Below are 22,296 nucleotides of genomic sequence, written 5' to 3'. Positions count from 1 at the left end.
TTGACTTCACGTAATTTTAAGATAAAGTACAATTAATCGGGTCATAGGCGTGGCCCTTGCTCCGTTTCAGGCTGCGGAATGGGAGGTTAGGCGTTCGACATGCCAATCAAGAGTGGGGAAATTCTGTGAAGCCAGCAGACTCCTGGCTGGGAGGAAAGCAGTGTTCACTCATCATTACTCTGACCTGGTCCACAAAGGCTAGAAACAGGTGACCTAGCGTTAGGGGCTTGTGTCCCACCTCCAAATTCAGACGTGGGAGTCCTGAGCCCCAGTGTGGCTGTACTTGCAGATCCAGCCTATTTGGAGGGATAAGGGTTAAATGAGGGCACAACATATCAGGGTGGGGCCTGATTCCCACAAGACTGGTGTCCTTTTCAGAAGAGGGAGAGAGCTCCCTTTCTGAGCGTAAAGAAGAAGGGGCCAAGTGAGGACACGGGGAGAAGGTGGCTGTCTGAAGAATCAGGAAGAGACCTCCCACCAGACACCGAATCTGCCGTCGCCTCAATCTGGGGCTTCCAGTTTCCAGAACTCTGAGAAAATACATGTCTGTGGTTTAAACCATGCAGCTTGCATTATGTTTCATGGTAGGCCTAGACAACTAGTACACAGAGTATATAAATAGCTCCCATCACGCTGGGGGGGATGCCGCGGAGAGAACCTCCCCCCGCCCCCCCAGGATGGGGCTGTGAGAAGCACCAGGATCCATGCGTTATGAAACCTACACGTCACCAGGTGCAACCTTGCTGTATGCACGGCACCTTTGGTTCGAGGCATTATTGCAACCACGAGGGAGACCTGGCTCGTTACAGGATTTACAGCATCCATCCCGGACGGGGAAAGCAATTGCCAAGCAAAAGTCCAACTCCCCTTAGTGCCTGGACATGAGGAGATTTCCCCTAAGAGTTTGCAACAAGGTGGCGGGGCCCTGAATTATAGTTAGCACCACCTTCTAGCAGACCCAGGGTCAGATGAAGGGGGCGCTCTTCCGTCATTCAGGGGGCTAAGTACAGGGTCATCTTCTGCCTCTCTAGTAGGTAAGAAAGCTGGGGTTTAGACTTTCTGGAAGAACGCAGTGCTGTGTGGCTGCCCGCAGTCCTCCCCATTTGTTTCACTCCAGATCAGCTTTCCGATAAATACTGGAGGTGATGAGAGCTTGGGCTTTCTTCCTGACAAGTTCCTGGAGTGCAGTGTTTTTGAGTTACTGGTTTAGTTCAGATACAAATGCTTAGCAGTCAATGGAGCTGGGGAAGAGCCGACCTTCTCTTTTGTAACCAAAGGAGTCCAATATGGACATCTTGCTCTGCACTCCTGGTGCCCAGGTCTTGGCTTCTAAAGACCGTGCTTTCCTAAAGGGAATGAAGAATCTTTGGAGAAATGTCCGATTCCATTCCAGCAGGTACTGGAAAAGTACAGGGGAAGCTTAGAATATCTTTTTGTGCCATAAAGGAAGGAAGAACACAAAAAATGGTGTAGAAAATTTCAAAAGACAAGAAGCCTGCCTGGAGGGGATGCCACTGGCCAAATCTGGGATAATTAGAGCATAGTGAATAAATAATGATAGCATATTGTAATCCATTAAATAGAATAAGACTCAGTGGGTCCATACTGATAGATAGATAGATGAGTAATGGAGGGAGAAAAGCTATTCTTTATAGTTGAAAGCCAACACATAAATGTAGAATTATGGAGCTAGAAAAATCACCATTTGGTAACTAGCCTAGTAGTACCTAGTTGACATAAATAAGAATCATCAATGGGTGCTAAAATGAAAGTTTGAGGAGGAATAGGATATTTCCAAGGTCTCAAAGTACCTATCCATAAGATAGTTTTTACAAAGTGAAAAGTAGTAACTTTACAGTGGAAAAAACTGGTAGGCACCCCCTTAACCTGTGATTGAAGTTAACATCACCCAAGTAGCAAAAACCGACATCATGTGCCTCCTGATATGATGTACCGAGAAGGACACAGCACCACGGCTGTTTATTCTAGTCAAAACTGCATAAACTGAATACAATCATGAGGAAACATGAAAAAAAAATCTCAATCAAGGGACATTTTACAAAGTAACTGGCTTGCCCTCTTCAAAAAAGTTAATGTCATGAAGGTTAAACACAGAGGAGCTCTGCTAGATTGCAGGAGATGAAAAGACTTGGCAACACGGTATGATCTGGGATTTTAACAAGAGAAATTATTTGGAAGCTTGGCAAATTCTGAATCAGGTCTGCTAGATAATAGCATTGTATCAATATCAAGTTTCTGATTTTGATGATTACACTGTGGTTTTCTTTTCTTCTTTTTTTTTTAATGTTTATTTCTTTTTCAAGAGAGAGAGAGACAGCGTGCGAGCAGGGGCAGGGGTGACACAGACTCTGAAGCAGGTTTCAGGCTCTGAGCTGGTAGCACAGAGCCCGATGTGGGGCTCGAACTCACAAGCCCTAAGATCATGACCTGAGCCGAAGTCGGACGCCCATCTAACGGAGCCACTCAGGCGCCCCCTACCCTGTGGTTTTCTAACACTGTCTTCACATTTACAAAACATACCCTGAAGAATCTAGGGGTCAAGTGGAGTCATGTGTATAGCTGACTTTCAAATGATTGAAAAGAATCTTCAATACACACACACACACACACACACACACACACACACATCTATGTTGGTATCTGCATCCAGATCTAGAGAGGATTATTAAGCAAATGCAGTGAAATGTGGAAGACTGTTTCTGCTACCCTGACTTGTGATAGATCATGGCTAACAGGATCAATCTGAGGAATGGGTCAGCTATGTTCAATGTCTGCAAATGAACTCACAACCAATTCTTGTCCCAACAGTTGTCGCAGAACCTTTGGCATGGTTCGGACCCACAGGGGCAGGCCAAGAGGTACCCTGACAGGTCCCTGAGTTGTTGCAAACAGGCACTGTGGTCTTCATGTGCTCAGCATGGGGCCAAGGGATAAAGGAGAGAGAAGACCAGAAGATTAGGGTAGCTCACAGTCTACTGGGGAGAAGGCAACAGCACTCAGGAAAATAGGAAATAGTGCAGGACCTGAGTAGAGGAGAGAATGCAGGGCCAGCTGTATCATGGGAGGGCTTCTTGGAGGAGGTGGCACCTGTTGGACCTTACAGGGTCTGGAGAATTCAGACTGGTGGGGAAAGGGAGCCACAGAAGGCAGTGTGGAAAGACAGAGAATAAATATGAGCCAGGAGAGAACCCGAGGCTTCCCGCTGTGTATTTTCCAATGAACATCCATTCTAGGGAAAACAATTTTTTTTAAGTGTATTTATTTTTGAGAGAGAGGGAGTGAGTGGGCGAGGGGCAGAGAGAGGGAGAGAGAGAATCCCAGGCAAGCTCCGCACTGTCAGCACAGAGCTCGACACGGGGCTCAATCCCAAGACCATGAGATCATGACCGGAGCTGAGATCAAGAGTTGGATGCTTAACTGACGGAGCCATCCCGGTGCCCCGGCGAAACAATTTTTCATCAAGGAAAGTTCCTAAACGCTACTGTGATTCAAGAGATGAGTACAATTATTTTGGTCAAATATCCTGCAGTTAGAGAGAAATACAGCCGCAGCATGCCAGCGAGGCTGTGTGAAGTCTTCACCCCTGCCACGTTTGGTTGGTCAGTGACACTGGAAAGGTTGAGTGATCTCACTTGTGGGCTGTCTTGTCAGCAAGCTCTTTTGTACGATCGGAGGCATTTTGGACTAGATTGAGAAGGACACCTTTCTGTCCAGACTGTGTCTCAGGGTTGCCTGATAGCGTGTAGGGCTGTCTTGTGTGGATGTGTAATTTATAGCAAGGGTTGAGGGTCTTTGTTGATGGCTAATTAATGTATGTTCCTCTCGATCTCTTAAAATTTTTTTTTAACGTTTATTTATTTTTGAGACAGAGAGAGACAGAGCATGAACGGGGGAGGGTCAGAGAGAGAGGGAGACACAGAATCTGAAGCAGGCTCCAGGCTCTGAGTCGTCAGCACAGAGCCCGACGCGGGGCTCGAACTCACGGACCGCGAGATCGTGACCTGAGCCGAAGTCGGCCGCTTAACTGACTGAGACACCCAGGCGCCCCCCTCTCGATCTCTTAAAGAAAACGGGGGGCGGGCTAGGGGCAGAGTGGAGTTTGGACCAAAAGAGTCTCCTTCAGGGTGGAACGGACTTTAGAACCTTCATCCTCCAGATGGACTGATGGTATTAAAAATACATTTTGCCCACGGGGCGCCTGGGTGGCTCACTCGGTTAAGCGTCTGACTTCGGCTCAAGTCACGATCTCACAGTTTGTGAGTCTGGCAGCGTGGAGCTTCCTTTGCCGTCTCTGCCCCCCTCTCGCTCTGGCCTCCCCTGCTTGCACCTTCTCTCTCTCAAAAACAATACACATTAACAAAAAAAATGCATGTTGCCCTGAGAAGCGTCAGAAAACTTGAAATGGCGGGAGGACTTTCCACCCAGAGCAAAACAGAACGAGCAAAAAGGGAAACGGGGAGTCGGCACACACACCCTCATGAAACAAAACCGTTCACGTCCTTTTTTCTTTTTTTCTTTAAAGCATGATGTTATTAATAGTACCGTTTAGTGACGCATCTCTGCTTTTGAACAGAAGTTCAGGTTTAGCTCTCTCTCTAAGGTCAGGAAACCTCTGCCCCCTCTTGTGTTCTCATTCTGGGGGAGGCAGATGTGACTGATTTCATCTTTCCATGGGTTGTGGCCGCGTCTCCTTTCCCAGGGAGGGGTCCTGCCTGCCGCTCTGGTCGACGGGGACGACGGGGAGCAGGTCTGCAGGGCAGTTCCGACTGGGATCACCCGAGCAGAGCCCATGGCTACTGTCCCCGCACCCCCCCCCCCACTTCAAATGTTCCCTTTACCTTCCACGATTCCCCTTTGCATCGTATTGTGATTTGTTTGTGTCTGTCTCGATGGCTAGAGCCGGGGAGAGCTAAACATGGCTTTGACGTTTTTAAATGGCTGGAAAAAAAACCCCTGAAGAGGAATATTTTATGACACCTGAAAATTATGTGTCCATAAATAAAGTTTGATTGGGACACAGCCACGCTCACGTTTAGCCTTGTTGCCTGTGGCTGCTTTCAGGCAATGGCAGCAGAGTTGAGTCATTGTGACAGAGGTGTCACAAAGGGTAAAATATTTACTACCTGGCCTTTTAACAGAAAACATCTTGCCAACCCCCTGCTCTAAAATGTGAGTTCCCTAAGGACAGGACTGTGTTCTTCTAACTTTGTGCCATGCCACGCACATGGAAGTTTCTGGGAAATCCTTGCCTGCTGACTGAATACACCTCAGCCTAAGACGCCCTGCCTGTTGAGTTTCTGCCTTCAGAAAGGCCTCTTAGGAGGTGTCAGGGGTGCGGTGGTGCGTCCTGATTTAGCATCGCCCCTCACCCTTCATAACCGTGGCGAGCGAGGGTTGCGTAGGGAGATCCTTCCTTATGGACTGGAAACTTGGGCAAAGGGTCCAGCCTTTCCCACGCTTTGCTCTTCTGAGACACTTGTCCGTTCCCCTGGCAGAGGGGAGGAGGCTCGTGAGCGGAACCAGGCGATCTCAGAGGGAACGCTCTGTGTGTGGAATGAGGTGACATGAAAGCCAGGGGGGACGGTTGCTCTGGGAGCCCGAGAGTCTCCATTAGACTAGACCTGCTTTCAGAAGGGGATCAAGGGTATTTCTACTTGGCGGAGCCCCTTGTGCAATATGAGACCAAATTCTGGGACAAGTTTACCTTTTGGGTCTCTGCCTTAAACTATCCGCATTTATGTATCAGACGGAGTTTATAAGATGCCTGCTGAATGTTGGGTGGGGAACTCAAAGTGGGGTCCCATTCAGGCTCTGCACTGTTGGCACGGAGCCCGACGTGGGGCTCGAACTCACGAATCATGAGATCAGGACCTCAGCTGGTCCTCCCCCTCCCCTGCTTGTGCTTTCTCTCTCTCTGTCTTTCAAAAATAAATAACTGTTAAAAAAATTAAAATAAAAGAATAAAAAATCATTTAGGCATTCATCCCTTTTACTGAGCACCTGCCATGTGCCAAATGGTGCTAGTTGTTGAGAACGGGGGGGTGAGGTGGGGGGAGGCACAATATTTATCCCTAAAAATGTAAAGTCTGCCGGGGGCACCCAGCCGTGTGGTCAATCACCTACAATGCAGTAGATGTGATGGAAATATGTGGAAGCGTCGAGGAGGCAGACAGGGAGAACCAAGCAGTCATTAAGGTTTCATGTATGTCGGGGAGCAGCATTTGCAGGGAAATTTGGTAGATGAGTAGGAGTTATCAGGAAGGTAAAAATGGAGAAGCGTATTCTAGATGGAGAGAATGTCACAGCATATGCGCAGGCCAGCGGCGAAATAACGTGTGGCATGGTCAGGAATTTCAGCCACAGATGCGTGTAGCGGAGGACGTGACAGAGCACCTGGGCAGGCGCACGACTGAGACACACAAAGGAGATTGGGCTTTATTCTCCAACTGCGGGGAAGCTGCTGAGAATGAACTGGGGACTGAGAAGATGCTATTTGTAGGTTACAAAGTTTCTTCTGACAATTGTAAGGAGGGGGATTGCCAAAACAAGACTCCTGTGCAGGCGGGTTAATAGTCCGGGGCGAGGGAGTGGGGCCGTGAACCAGTGAGGTGGCCTAGATGCTGGAAAGGAGAGCTCCTCTGAATGCTACAGACTGGTTAAGAGATGGAAGGGGCCAGCTTAGCCGGGGCTGCCGCATATGGTTGTGCGGCATGTACCTTGGACAGCTCATTACATCGGAGCATCAGCTTGTTTATTTGTTACACAAATTTCCCAGCAGATGGCAGTAGAGTGTCTTGAGGAGGGATGCCTTTTCCTCTTTCGCACAAAGGTGCCCTCTGGGCTCGCAGCAGTCCAGGACTTGGGGAAATGGTGGGGCGTGAGAAAGCTGAAGTGCCCGAGGGAAGGCACAATGTAAGACGACAGCCAGCTTTCTGACCCGGGCGACTGGGAGATTGGCGGTTTGATGCCTCCAAGTGTGGACTACAGATGAGGGAGCAGATAGGAGTTGACTCCAAGAGGCAGGGAATGGTTGCTCTGGGAGGACGTGCAGAAGGAAGTGATCAGAGCTCAGGACAGAGCCCTGGGGACCCACTGAAAATTTTCAGTGGCAGAGAGTGGGAGTCTTGAGGAAGACTGAGGAACTTGTCCCTGGAGTGATTCCCAATGTCAGGAGGCAGAGGCTTTAGGCAAGCCAGATGGATTTTTTTTTTTTTTTGGCAATTTTAAATGACTCTAGACTTTCTCTAGTGCTTAAGAGACCACTTTGTGATCATATAGGAATCTTACTCGTTCCTTCATTCGTTTACCCTGACACTTACATATTTAGCCAGTGCCTGCTATGGTCCAGGCACTGTTCCTGGTACTGGGAGCCTAGCAAAGACAGGACAAGGCACTGCCGTCATGGAGCTTCCATTCTGATTGTTAATAAACACATAACAAGATAATGTCAGCTGGCGACACGTCCCACATAGCATGATGGAGGCACAGTGACTGGAGCTGGTTTCTCTTGGGTGGTTGGAAGAGACCTCCCTGAGGAAGATTCTCTGTGCTCAGAATGGAGAGCTCAAACGGCTGCAGCGTGGTGAGTCAGATGGAAAAGTGGTTAGAGGTAAAAGCAGACAAGCAGGCTGGAGCCGGGCCAGACGGACCTTGTGGACCATGGCAAGGAATCTGGATTTTCCAAGCGCTGTGGGAATCTGTCGGAGCGCTTTAAGCATGGGAATGTCTTGCTCTGGTTTACTTTTATTAAAAGCACTCTGGACGCTATGGGCAAGATGGACTTTTGTAGGATGGTCCAAGTGAAGCAGGGAGACTCAGTTGAACGCTGTTCCCTCCACAATATGACGACCTGATCTGGGGTGGTAGCCATGGCCACAGACGTATTTTGGAAGGACTTCCGGATGGTAAGGGGATGAGATGAATCAAGGATGCTGCTACAGTTTTTGATGTAAGTCACTGCATGATTGATGATGACATTTATGGACATGGGGAAGATGGAGAGGGGAAGAAATAATAGAGGATTCTAGAATCTTTAGTTTCCGCTTTGGCCGCATTAGTTGTACAGGCTTGTTAGGCATCTCAATAGGGATGCCAAGAGGCAGCTAGATCTGTGAGTGCAGAACGTCAGGGAGAGGTTGGGGCCAGAGACAGAAATTTGATGTCACATGCAAAGCAAAAAAAAGATGGTAATCAAAGCCAAGGGCCTGGCTGAAATGGCTCAGAGGGAAAATAGACAACAGGATTCCAGATAGAATGGGCTCGGAGGCAAGAAGAAACAGGGTTAAAGGCCCAGGTAGGGTGGGAGACGTGGCCGAGTGAGGACCATTGGTCCATTGTGATTACATCTCTTTTCTCAACCTAGTGTGAAGCCAGGTTGTTGTCTAAAGAAGTCGTGTGAGATTGCAGAGAGAGAAGGAAGTAGAAATCATGATTTTGGTGGATGAGAACATGAACAGACTAAGCATTTGAACTTAAATGCACAGTCCTTGGATTCATCAACAGATTTGGTTTCATCCTAAGGACAGACCCTAGGGCAGCAAATGTGGGATGCCGTGAAAGCAACGGCACATTTTGATCTAATGTCTTTTCTGTCTCCTGTCCGCTGGACCGCTGCCTTCCCAGATTACGGATGCTCGTTACTCACAAGATGCCCCCTTTCCACTGGGTTGAGCGGGTATCGGGTTGAACTCAAGGGAAGAAATGCCACGGTGACGTTCTACCCCTCAATAGGGCGATAGAGGACACCTTGCCTTGTTGACGTGGAAACTCGTGGCGTCCTCAGCTAGCTTCTTCAAAGTCAAGAAGGGTACTTCCAGCTACGGGGGAGGCTTTTGTCAATTCATCCACCAAACGTAGGGGGTGACTCTGTGCCAGATCCCCACAGCAGTGAAGGCTGCAAAGTTGTACTGGAAGGATCCCTGCCCTTCCTTGCTCTTGGCCTGGTCTGTCCATGGCCAGTCAGGTTGCCTACCTCCCAAATATAGTCACCTGCTGTTGGCTTAATGAATGTGACCTCTTTCTTTCCCTGGCTGTGGGGGCTGACGACAGGGTCTTCAGGCCAGGCTGAACATGCTGAGGTGCCTCTGGGTGAACACGAAGGAATTATGCCGGAAAGACTCATAGGTGTTTGGAAATCTTTCTTGCCCATTTTTGGACCTTGTGGATTCTTAAGAGCTTCCTCCAGAGTCACGGACCGGCGTCATTTTTGTTCCTCTGAAGCTTGACAACTTTTCCAACTTGGTTTTGCGAGACAGATGATAATAGAAAGCCAAGGATCTCAAGGAAGTAAAGGACTCATACTTTACTGCTATTGTAAGCTCTCTGACTTGTAATTAAGCACACTTAATCTGGGGCCATTGTGAACAGGGCATTAATCCATTTTAGACTCAAGCTTTAGCCTTGTCCCCTCAGTGCTCGTACCATGGGTGCTCCTCCGATGTCATCACCCATTAACTCCTTCTCATCCAGCGGCTTTCCCAGAGTCCTATTAATAGTCACCCTATGTAAAAGATGCTTGCGAAAATGTAAAAGCAAATGCATTTAGTCAGCAAACGTTTAATTGAAACCTTCTAAGGATGACCTCAGTGCCCAGAGGAAAACCGTCATCACCATCATCAAACCCAAGAAAGAGTCTTGTTGGACATTTCACAATGAAATGGAAACCCCAACGAGGTTTAATGAGGCTGGTCAAAGCCTAAATCTCTTTATCATCATGCTTTCGGGCAGGGCGCTCAGAGTCAAAGTTGATCCTTCCCTTTCAATATTAAATTTTATTTTTTCCTCCCCTCAGGGTTTGTGAGCCGGCTGCTTGACTGCACTTTGGGTTATACTTGGCATGGCAGCAGGCTGCTTTGGAGGGGGTTGGCCCAGAGCATCAGCTTGGCATGGTCACCTGATAACACTGAGCTGGGCAGAAGCTGGAGTATGAGCCAATAAGTGTCCCTTCAAGAGACTCAGTGCTAAATGTTACGGAAGATCAGATTGCTCCCGTCGGTTACAGTCGGGGAAGGGGAGCCTGATGGGCAAACGAAAGCCAGTAAGTAATCAAAGGAGAATAAATCATGGAACCATAATTGTCAGTGTGCTAGTGACACTGAATCACTAACTGCTCCTTTAAAATGTGGCTGTGTGCACCAAGTCTCCTCCAGAGAGGCGTGGGGCAGACAGACTGGGGAGGTGGGCGTTTCTGAGACCGGATCCTGGCTTTCTCACCATACCAGATGGGTAATCTTGGGAAAGTTGCTCTCTAGCCCCCCACTTGAGAGTCAACCCCTCACTTGCCAAACAAGGATGACACCTACCTTTCAGAATTGTCTTGAGGGTTGAAAATAATCTATGTGCACAGCACCTACTGAAGTAACCGGCATCTGATAGGCACTCCAGGAATGACGGGTGAAAATAGTGTGAGTCACAGAATTACAGATGCACTCTGTAAATTTCTTGAGCACTTACTGTGCATCAGGTCCCATGATGAATGACTTACACGTATTAGCTCGTGGAGCCATGTTGCAGGTTTAAGGAACATTCTCATGTTCCAGAATGGAAAAAGAGGTTTGGTGAAGTTAAGGAAGGACATGTGCCCAATTTCGCCGGCAGTCAGGCGAGGAGGCAGAGTTTGAAGTCAGCCTGTCTGAACTGAAAGGCTTACCCTGCGAAGATGGGACTTAAAGGAGGGAGGGGGGTTCTGCAGAGTAGCTAGCTACCGATTCACTTCAGGGCCAGTCTAGACTAGCCAGTAGCAATGCAACAGCCAATTTGTCAAAATGTTAGTGTGACATTTTGTTTTTTGGTTTTTGTTTTTTTAATTTTTTTTTTTAACGTTTATTCATTTTTGAGACAGAGAGAGACAGAGCATGAATGGGGGAAGGTCAGAGAGAGAGGGAGACACAGAATCTGAAACGGGCTCCAGGCTCTGAGCTGTCAGCACAGAGCCCGACGCGGGGCTCGAACTCACGGACCTCGAGATCATGACCTGAGCCGAAGTCGGACGCCCAACAGACTGAGCCACCCAGGCGCCCCTGTGTGACATTTTGTATCAGACAAGATAGGCTAGATTTCTCCGTCCTAGTAAACAACTCACATTTCAGTGGCTTAACCCAATGGTAACCAACAACGTGAGGCTCTTTCTCAGTCGTGCTGTATGATCTGAGCGACTTGGCAGGGTCTTCCCTTCAAAGCCAGTCTCCAGTCCGGGGATGATGGAGGCTCTGCTGTGACGTGTGCTCTGGGGACCGTACGAGCGGAAGGGAGCATTTTCCACCAGAGCGATACGCATGGCTTATGCGTAGACTTCTGGAGGAATGTGTACCACAGGGCCATGCCCAACAGGAACGGGGAGATGTGATCCTAACCTGTGTCTGGCAGGATGAAAGCCGGACATATTTGGTGAACAGCACTAATGACTTTAACTCAGACCAGTGGTTTTCAAAACCACTTGGTTATCTGTGGTGGATTGTATTATTCTGTTCTCGTTTGCTTGTTCCATGTCCTGTGAAGCAATTCTATTTCCCCATTCCATGGATATCAATCGCTGCCATGTGACTTGCTAGGTATGACTAATACATGATGAGTAGAAGTGAGGTGTCCTGCCATTTCTTTTCTCTCCCTGCCATGAGAACCGCACGTCCTCCCTGGGGCCTGCTCCTTCGGTCGGCATCCTGGAGTAAACCGGAGGTGGACCGAGCTGTAACTTATGTGTAACGTGAATGAGAAGTAAACCCATGTGTTTTAAGCCCTTAGGGTTGTTTGCTACTGAAGCATAACTTACAGGGGGCAGACTGCTACGGTATCTCTATCATTCTTTCTTAATAAATAGAGAACAACAAAGTTGATTATACAGAAATTACTATTTACATTTGGCCCTTGAAAACACAGGTCCGAACTATGCGGGTCCTCTCATACGTGGATTGTTTGACAATATGGTACTGTAAATATATTTTCTCTTCCTTGTGATTTTCTTAACATTTCCTTTCTTCTAGTTTATTATAAGAATATAGTATATATCACATATAACATACAAAATACGTGTTAGTCGACTGTTATTGGTCAGGCTTCTGGTCAACAGGAGGCCATCAGTAGCTCAGTTTTGGGGAGTTGAAGTTATCCATGGGTTTTCAACTGCATGGGGGGTGGTCAGTGTCCCTAACCCCTGTGTCATTTAGGGGTCAACTGACTGCTTTGTTGAAGTGTATCTATAGTTTAAGGCAGAAGTATCTCTATGGACTTATTATGCAAGGAAATATAATTTAGTTGAGTTACCAGCACAAAACTACATTCTTCAAGTTGGGATGTCAACTGATACCTTAGAGTTGTTATGGGAAACCTAGGAGGAGAACTGGGAACACAGAAATACTGTTTTCAGATGCAGACTATTGGTCTTGTCCTCACGGAGCCGTTGCCTTAGAAGACCTGAGCATAATCTATATTCATGTTCACTTTGGGCAGAAATTATAATGATGAAACGTTACTATCAATAGGAATGCAAAGTCTTTTCAGAGTCCAGTGATCCACATTAATTCACAGCCCATCGATTTGTAATTCATGGTAAGTAACTGGGGCAGAGGCCAGGCTGGCATTTACTCTCAGTTGTGAGTATGCATTTCTTGAACTGGCTATCCTAAGTTACCATTCGCCGTTTTGACTATGCAGAGGGCCTTCAGAGGGTCATTCGTTATTCTGTCGAGGCATCAGTGGCAAGGCCCCTAAAACCGATGGAGCCACTCTCCGGGATTGGCCCTTTGGACTGCCAGGCTTCCCACCCTCGCAAAGTTTTGCTCTATATGGCCTTTCACCTGTGCAGTCTACGGGGAAAGAAATGATCCGCTCTCACAAAACCAGAAGTCGAAAGATCACCTGTGAGGTAGGTACCGTTACTGCTTCAACATTAGCGTGGAAGAAATCTCGAGGCATAGAGAGACTAAGGAAGCCAGTGAATGGCATAACTGTGGCTTGAGCCCAGGATGGTCTGACCCTATAAATGACTGAAGAGACACAAGCTTGGCTGTAGCTGAGAGAGATTGCTCTCAGAAAAGAGGCATACTAAATGATTCGTATAACAATCATTTGCAGGTGGACTGGTGTAGGACAGAATTTGCAGGTGGACTGGTGTAGGACAGAAAAGCAAGGGCGTGCTTAACTGGAGAAGAAGCACCTCCGGGTGTTTAGCTCAGTGTGCGTGTGTGTGTGCGTGAACAACTTACATGGCTTTCCCCAGTGTATTTAACAAAGTGACACTGTTTAACAGAGTTACGATATTCTTCCTTTTAGAGGAGTTGTGGAAAGGCTTAAAACCCTGTGTGCGGTCTACAGTATCCAGTCTCAAGATTGTTAGGACATGTGATGAATCAGAACACAGTGTTCCCAAACTGCTGAAGATCACAAAAAGTTTACCATATTTGGGGGAAGCAGTTATCATTGGTTTTTAGCCGGCCAATGACACTCCTGGGATATATCATGTCGAGGCAGACATTTTGGAAGGAAGCCCTGAATAAATCACTTGAATCTAACGCCCAAGGAAGAAAGCGTAGTTGGATTTCTTGATGTTGATGAACGGTAGATTTCTACCTAGGAAAAATAAATTCATGTGTCCTTGAAATTTTTTGTGTTCCTCCTTATATAGATTTACCACGAGGTTTTCACCCGCGTTCTTAACATTTCAGATCACCTCAATTAATTCTTTTCCCAGGTTAGGTAGCTGGGGTTGTGACTCGTAAGAGAAAAACGGTAAATCCTGAGATAATGACTTGCCAATGGAGGGATCAGCAGAAACTTATCAAGACGAGAAAATAAGACTTGAAAAATGTAATGGGTATGAAATATCATTACTAGAAATAGCTTAAGAGTACGGTAGTGCTAACACTCAACCATCTTATCTGTGAAATGCCACCTTTTCAAAATCTGTGATCTCATATTCTCCTCTATTACAGTGAAGTGGCATTTTGATCACAGCAAAGAAAAATGGTATTTGGAAATCGGCTCTGACAGAACATCATACCCTTCCAGGGGTATTTGTGTAGACACTGCTTACTTAATTTAGATTTCAGAACTCTTTGCAGCACATTTCATCTGAATACATGGTTGTTAAACATTCATGTGAACGCATCGAGAGTTTTAAAGCGAATCGGTAACAGCAGAGACCAACAGAGTAACCTTAAAGAAAAAGAGGAGCCAATGGGAGGGGAAAAGAGAGGGCAGCCTGCTTTGACACTTCTTTTTGGGGCGCACTTCTCTCTTGAATCCTCATGAACCAGCAGCATTCACCACGCAAAGAGCACTGGACGTGGAGGCTGGGTGACGTCGGCCATCCTGGGTGTCAAGGTCCTACTCTGCCAGGGGCTATTTGACCTGGGCCCAGGCACTAGTCAGGCTTCCACTTCCTCTGTGAAATAAGAGTCGGTGAAGATCCCTTCCAACTCAAAAATCCTGTGATCTGTCACGTGATTTACGCGACAAAACCCTTTCCGCCTACACGTTATTCTAGAGACGGCACTGAGTTTTCCTGTGGCGAAAGACGGCAACTACTTCCGATTCGCCCCCCCCACTTCCGGTTTCCTGCTTCCGGTTTGCGTTCTCGGGTTTAGGATGCCCACTCCCTCTCCTCCTACGGCCGGCAGCTGCGGGGCTGTCGGGCCTGTGTCCTCATCGGTCCCGTGTCAGTGTACCTCCACTGAGTCGGCTTCCTTCCATCCTCCACTTTCCCCAGTTTTTTGTGCATTATTTAAATCTTTCAGAAGTTCCCTTCTCACAATAAAAAAAGACATCTGTGGAACGATTAGAAGTTGGAACACCCGAATATTGGGTCTTAAGGAATGATCACTAACGATTTTAGGTATGTTAGGTGCCACCAACGTGTTCCGGTTGTATGTGCGAGCCCTTGCCTTTTAGAAACACACAGGAAAGAGTTGTAGAGAAAAAGATCCGAGGCCGGGGGGTGGGGGGGCGGTTAGGGAGTGATGGTCTAGAATGGAACAAGTTTGGCTGTGAATTGACAATCCTAGAAATTCAATGATGGCTATATGAGAGTTAATTATCCTTTTTGGTCTACTCTTGTCTAAGTTTTATGATTTCTGTAACAACAACAAAAAAAAGCTTAATGGGGATTCATCCCAGCTAACCAGGCACATTTGCTGAGGTGTTGGAAAGGACTGCTTGTCAGAGTTGCATAATCGTTGGGGGGTAAATATGGAAGTTCATCAATCAGAGAGGCTCTAGTGGGGAGCTGGCTGGCAACGGGCCCAGCTCTGTGTAGCTGTCATCTAGCCTCCAGGCCAATTTGCCCTCTATAAATAACAGTCTATGTGAACGCTTTACTATTTTAAAGCACATTTGCCACAGCTGCTGAGCAAGTTTGTTTACGTAGCTGTGAACCCTTTTGTAAACATCACTATCTCAAAATTGCCCATGTGTCAGGAACATAAAGGGCCCCCTTTAAAAATATATTTGCAGGATGAGCCACGGCCAGTTCCCAGATGTCTGGGTGGCTGGTGTCAGAATTTTCCAGGGTTTGATTCGTTTTCAAAAATAGAATCACATGACTGAAAGGTTCTCGAGAGGTCACGGTGCACATCCCTCTGACCCTGGGCTGGACCGGCCGCGAGCCACCCACCGAGGATGTGGGTCTGTCTTTTGTGGGTGTGAGTCTGTCTTTTATGAGGCTAGGGGACTTATCGAGTGGGGGACTCGGGCTAGGACCTGCAGGGCATCAATGTTGGGCAAGATCACGTCCTGTCTTCAAGGAACTTACTTTTCGTTTTCTAAAATCGAGCCTAACTCTGAGTGATGGGGCAAAGCAGGCTGGCTGCAGTAGAGAATATAATGCATCAACAGAAGACCAACTGGCGTGTTCTGGCCCCGGGCGCTCAGCAGACTAAAGGACCCAGTGCATACTCGGCTTACTGCAGGATAGCTCAGATTTCCAGAAAACACCGTATTGGAATCACTGTGTACCCACAATGCGTGTGAAAGGAGGAGAGCACTGTGGTGATGTTGCAGCGTGGGGCTCATCCTTGGAAGATGCCTGCTAATTGGGATCACCGACAGTGGTTTAAGGTCAACTAAGTCATTTTTGAAAGAAGGCATGAATAAAGCAGAAATCGTGCTGGGTCAGCTTGCCGTTTTCAAGGCTCCTGACTTCCCATCTAGCCCTGTAATGAATAATTAGATCCTTGTGAATTTGTTTTCCTTGGTGTGCATTTGGTTCACGCCTATTTTTTTTTTTTTTCCTGTGGCTTTGACTCCTTGAAGCATTCTTCCCATCCCTCAAGGGTCTGTTTAATACCCACAAATTCCATTTGTGCATTTCATTCACACAGAAAAAGTATCCTGCTGAAGCTTCAGAGATCAGATGTGCTGGAAGTATTGAACTGTATGAATCCCGTTAGGAAAAGATCAGGACATATCCAGCTTCCAGACAAACCCAGAACTCTCTAGAACATTCTTCCTTCCACATAACAGAAATTAGAAAACTTTATTTTATGTTTTTAAATTAAGAGCAGTTGCCTTTCCCCAGGAGCAGCGATAAGTGTTTTGATTTTTGTTATGCTGGCAACTACCAAGTTTTCTCTAAGAAAAGCAGGAAGAAAGGCTGCTGACTGTTCAGAGGCGAGTATCACTGTTAATTACCAAGAAAACGTTGTTCTTCCCTTTAGAAAGTCTCACTCATCACAAGCTGCCATCAGAAAGACAGAGTCTGCCCCGGGGAGAATTCCAACTCAGGGACATTACAAAGATAATTTGCTCATTCTGGATTCATTTACTTTGCTCAAGATCGGGCTTTGGTCTGAGGGAACCTGAAGCTGAGCTCCTGCGGTTTGCGGCTCTGATTAGCACCAGTAACCAGAGGGTACATCTCAGTGGCTTTTGCTCCTTGAGCTCAAAGACGCAACGATAAGAAGGCTTGTCCACTCCCCTCCCTCATGTCCTACCGGGAGGGTTTGTAATGAGGAATCTGATATAAAGGCTACATCACGAGTGGTCGGTTTATGCTGCCAGCGGCTGTATGGCAGTGGTCACCACTAGGGGGATCCAGAGTCCCCGTGCTGAGCCGAGGTGGGAGAAGTTTCTGGTCGGCGAGAAAATGACCGGGCTCCTGCTTTGGATTGTTTCCTCCCCTCTCTCCTCCCCCCCTCCTCCCCCCACACAGCCTTGCCTCATGAGTACTCGGGGAGAGTCAGGCTCAAGGTGCAGGTAACCCGTTCACATGTGCAGTTCTTAGTATTTCACGTGCATTATTTTGTTATTCTTTAAAGCCAGTTTCGAATGTGGTCCGTGTTCCTTTTGTTCTACGGAAAGGAGCACAGTCCTACCGTTGAGCCCCACGCAAAGACTTTTACTCACATTTTCATTGCTGGCTGCGTTTAAAAAACCAACGGCGAGAGTTTCTACCGCTCCAAGAGAAGTTAGTTAGAGGTAATGATCTTGCCTGCTGTTGGGTACAGGGAAGCAGAAACATGGGACTGACGGCTTTCAAGGGATGACTGAGCTCAGGTTATGGGTGGAAAAAGAATCTGGGGCCAGGCTGTTGGCCGTGCATTTTCAGATTATAGAAATGAACCCAGAACCGCAGGCTGCAGACTTCAAAGCACAGAAATGCAGCTTGCACATCTAAAGAGGATTTTAAGGCTACTGTCGATAACTCTGAAGAACAGGAAAGAAAATAATGCATTTGGATTCGGGTTTATACTTTATAGTGGGGCGCTATTCTTAGCTTAAGTCAGAATGTCTGGCTCTATTTTGTGGAATGTTACTGATAAACGTAGGCAGGACCTGCTTTGCTGCTGGGATGTATAACACGTGCCAAACTCAGATATGAGTGAAGACTTCAATAAAGACAGACCATTTCGCTATTTTGAGAACAGATCGTTTTCCCGAGAACGCGTCAACGATCAGCCATTAACAGCAGAAGGGTCAATAGGATTGTGATGAACGGATCTTCAATTTTTTCCCCCTTTCCTGTTAGGATTATTTACTGCAGTAATTATATCAGCTGGGGGTTCAGCAGGTAGAGTATACAGAAAGACACCCAGCTTTCACTTGATATCAAAGAACAGCCAGGGCCCCGGGTCTTGCAAATGGCTCTCAAAGAAGGGGTGTAATTGCACTTTTATTAAAGCAATTTGTCAGCCTTCCTTTGAAAGGCTAAACTTTTTCCTCTTGGCTTGCTATTAAATCACCTCAAGTATTTAAATCAGGTAATGTTTTAGAGCCATTTAAAAGCGCTTCAGAGACAGATAAGATTTTAACTTACAGAAACACTTGGAAATTTAAAATATAGTACATAGTGCTTTCGAAAATTACTTATTAGTTTATTCTCCAAAAGCTTTTAAAAAGCTAAATGGTTAGACTTCTTGGTGGCTACACGAGGTTAGAGGACACAGAGGTATATATACTATGTCATGAAACGAGGGGGTGATATCGATAGTGAGGGAGGTTCAGTTTTTCATATTTCATCATAAATAAGTCAGGGCCAACTCACAAAGAGCGTTGATCCCACAGATGCCCCAGCATGGAACACGTCTTACCTGTAGCCTCCACCATTCCTTCTAGGATGACCACAATTTCTAGCTCCTCTTTGGGCAGCTGGGCTTTGGAGATCTCCCAGAAAGGACTCTGTTGGTTGATTTCGTGGCTGATGATGAGTGGCGACACCAGAAATAGACGGTCATCCCCGGTGTAATACCCTACATTGATATCTGTTTGGTTCAAGGGGATGAACTCACCCTCTGAGGTCTGTTTGGATTTGATCAACTTGGCTCGGATGGAAGCCTCTACGATGTGGGAATTCCTAAGATCCCCTACTCGGAACATCAGGCACAGTTTTCCATCCCGCATGGAGATCACCGCATGGGTGGAAAAAACCAGGGTCTCTGCCCTCTTCTTGGGTTGTGATATTTTTACAAACATGCATCCCACCATGAATGCATTGACGATGGACCCCAGCACAGATTGAATTAAGAGGAGAATAATTCCCTCTGGGCACTTGTCTGTGATGACCCGGTAGCCATAACCGATGGTGGTTTCTGTCTCTATCGAAAATAAAAAAGCAGAGACGAACCCGTTGAGGTTGGTGACACAGGGAGTCCACGAGGGGTCCTCTATGTGGTCCATATCTCCTCGGATGTATGCGATTAGCCACCAGATCATCCCAAAAAAGAGCCAAGTCACTGTGTAAACCATGACGAAAATCAACAGGTTGAATCTCCACTTGAGATCCACTAAGGTGGTGAAGATGTCGGTCAGGTAGCGATAGGTCTCCCTCACGTTGCCATGATGGACGTTGCACTTTCCGTCTTTCCGCACGTACCTCTGGATTTTCCTTTTGGTCCGGTCTCGGCTGATGTGTCTTGGCAGGTCGTCCCTGGCCTGCTTAGGCAACTTTGGCTGGTGAATGGCCACAGGGCTCTCAACATCCTGGTCCATGGAGTCGCCCTCCAGGACGTTAGCTGGTGGTTTGGAGGAAAGAAAAGAAAAGTTGAATGAAATTCTGGTTCTTTGGGGGTCACGGAAACCACACTGTGTACGGTACACGGCATTCGTGTAGTTATTACCAGAGTAGATGAAGCCATTTTCATTTGGCATCTCTGGGTGGGCCTTTGGTTGACCTGGAGTCCTGTGCCCTGCCATCTAGCTTGTGTAGGTACCCCCTCACCCTTCCCACCGGGACAGAGCTTACTGCTGTGAAACTGTCTCCCTACCAGCAAGTTCTAAGAGCCAGCCCCTCCGTGGGATGCCTTCCCACGTGGCCTCCAGCACACGCTGGATAAAGAAATGTTTGAATTCAGACAGTCTTGATTCTGCCCCCCCAGCCGTTGCAGGCTCTTGGGCGTGCTGTTATGGGCTGAATTGTGCCCCCCACCCCACCCCAATCTGTACTGAAGATCTAACTCCCATTGTGACTGTATTTGGAGATAGAGCCTTTAGAGATAACTAACATTAAATGAGGTCATAAGGGAGGCACCCTGATAAGACCGGTCCCTATAAGAAGAGGAAGAGACACCAGGGGTGTGCACACAGAGGAAAGGCCATGTGAAGACACAATGAGAAGGTGGCCATCTGCAAGCCAAGAAGAGAGGTCTTCCAACCCACGCGAGGCGGCCAGACACTAATCCTGCCAGCACCTTGATCTTAAACCTCCAGCCCCGCCCCGCACTCTGGTCTTCTGTTATGGCAGCCTGGGTAGACCTAACACCCTATCCAGCTTCATCGAGCCTGAGTTTCCACATTGACGAAATGGTGATCACGATACGCGATTTATAGGGTTGTTCTAAAGTTGAATGGAATGATGGATGTGCTACGTGCCTCCCAGCACTCTCCTAGCAGGTACTCTCCTTACATTTGGGGCAAGAATTTTGAGTGAACTCTCTAAATTGTTACTCGAATTTCAGAGCTGAAGAGTGAAAATTCTGGTTTTGGTTGGTAAGGATGCCTGCATTATATTCTGAGGGTTGATTTGATGCCCAGGTTAAAAAAAGGTGTGGGGAAATGTTCTCTGTCTTTCTGTGTGTTACACGTTCTATTTGGTTTCTGCCTCAACACGTAACATCTGCAGTTTTGGCTCGTGGTTATTTCCTTTCCGACGGCCGTCATGACTCATGCCTTGGTACGGTCGTTAGTTAACAGTGCATTAGGCAAACTCTTCTAGAATCTGAGTGCAAGGGGAAATTTGGAAATGATGCTGCCAGTAAACACATCGACCACTGTATGAAATTACTTTTTCAGCCAATGATTTTAAAGCTTTCTAAAAGTTTCATCAGCACTTTCTTTCCCCAGGCTTTCATTCTGTGCCTTTGGGTCCGCAGTGCATTTTCTCTGCGGTAACTACGTTTTCTCCTGGGTTAAAGGAGAAACACGGTTTGTTGCGAAAACATTTATCTGAATAAGAACATAGCTGTGGATAGGACCGGAGAGGTACCAACTTCACTTATGGATTAACCTTGTTCACGGTTGGTTAGTTTCCTTAAAAATCAATCCCATAGATCTGTTTTCATATTGCAGCACAAGGAAGAGACAGCATCCGGTCTGCAAAAGCTGCTGTTTGGTTTGACAACTTTGACTTTTTAGATCACTGCCCTCAATAGCCCTCATGTGTCAAAGAGAAACTTTGCTTATTCTTTTTCTTCTTCGAACAGAGAAACCAGGACAGGCGTCAAAGGGAAGCAGCTGAGGTCGGGACGGGAGGGCGGGGGGGGTGGGGCATCTGGATGGACGCCAAGGCCCTCTCTTTGCTCGCTGCCGGCACCCCTACCCGGTGGGGTATCTGTGACCCGGAAAGGTCTCGCCTGAGCTCTCGATGCTGATTTTGCCCTGACTGGGAGTCTCTCCATATGACATCATGGGGGATAAACTCAGGGCTCAAACCCACTGGGATGGGGGTCTTTGTTTACAGGATGCAAGGGCTTGACTGAACCTGAGGTAGGGGTTTGCCTTGATCCGGGGCGGGGGGGGGGGGGAGGTAAGCCCTCCGACTGTGCAGAGCCACCCTGAGCCCTTGCGTCCCTGAGTCCTTCAGTCCTTCCACCCCCCAAGAAGAGGGTTTGTCAGATCGATTGGCCCTTAACAATCTTCAGTGATATTTCATACTTTCAAATGTCACAGAGGAAACCTACAACCCTCCTCCCCGGGCCCCCAGTTGAAGATGCTTTTCTGCCTTTTCTGGCTGGGCTATAACCTTCAAATCCAGGCATCTATCCTGACCTGGAGGAACCTGTCTGAAAGGCTAATGAGTGAGTAGACACAAACGCTCTGGGTCTTCCCGGGAGCCTGCTGGTTGGTCCTCCACATTCTCTGTTTGTTTGTTTCTTCTTTTTCTAGCTCAGGACTGGACCACATTTCCCAGTTTCCTTTGTATTGAGAGGTGGCCAGTGCAGAGTCCTGGCAGGTCTGGAGCTGGTCTTTCCGGGTCAAAGCCTCAAAGAGTGGATGTAGCCTCTCCTAGGCCCCTGCCCTTTCTACAGAGGACGGTGGAGTCAGAAGGTGGAGGGGCCGGAGTTAGTGGCAAAAAGCCGCCATCTGACTAGAAACAAGAAAAAAAAATGTTTGGGCCGTTATGTCTGTCGTGTCTATTATCAAATATAGTCTTAGGTCTCATTTTAAGGGCAGCACTACTGACATGGGGAGAGAAGTGTCATGATTTGAGGGGGGGCTGGTGTGGGAAAGAGCAGGGAGAGAGGAAGTCGGGATGGAATGTTTGAATCTAAGCATCTATAATGAACTAGCGTGTGGTTAGTCAAATGCTTGGGTTTGGTGTTGGGCAAAATGTAAATGCATATGCTACTTAAG

General features: G+C 47.4%; 1 protein-coding gene across 1 annotated transcript in view; it reads right to left on the bottom strand.

The window, feature by feature from the left end:
* KCNJ6 (potassium inwardly rectifying channel subfamily J member 6) overlaps positions 1 to 19,798 on the bottom strand; it is a 72,208-nt gene extending 52,410 nt beyond the window's left edge. The window contains exons 1-2 of the mRNA XM_015541195.2: positions 19,566 to 19,798; positions 18,540 to 19,460 (exon numbers count right to left, since the gene is read on the bottom strand). Of these exons, the coding sequence (XP_015396681.2) occupies positions 18,540 to 19,460; positions 19,566 to 19,641 (997 nt within the window). The 5' untranslated portion in view covers positions 19,642 to 19,798. The remainder of the gene's footprint in view (positions 1 to 18,539; positions 19,461 to 19,565) is intronic.
* Positions 19,799 to 22,296: the final 2,498 nt, after the last annotated feature.

This window comes from Panthera tigris, chromosome C2 (genome assembly GCF_018350195.1).
Source record: "Panthera tigris isolate Pti1 chromosome C2, P.tigris_Pti1_mat1.1, whole genome shotgun sequence".
Taxonomy (NCBI): Eukaryota; Metazoa; Chordata; class Mammalia; order Carnivora; family Felidae; genus Panthera; species Panthera tigris.
The sequence above is the reverse complement of the archived record's forward strand: the minus strand, read 5'-3'. Positions and strand labels throughout refer to the sequence as shown.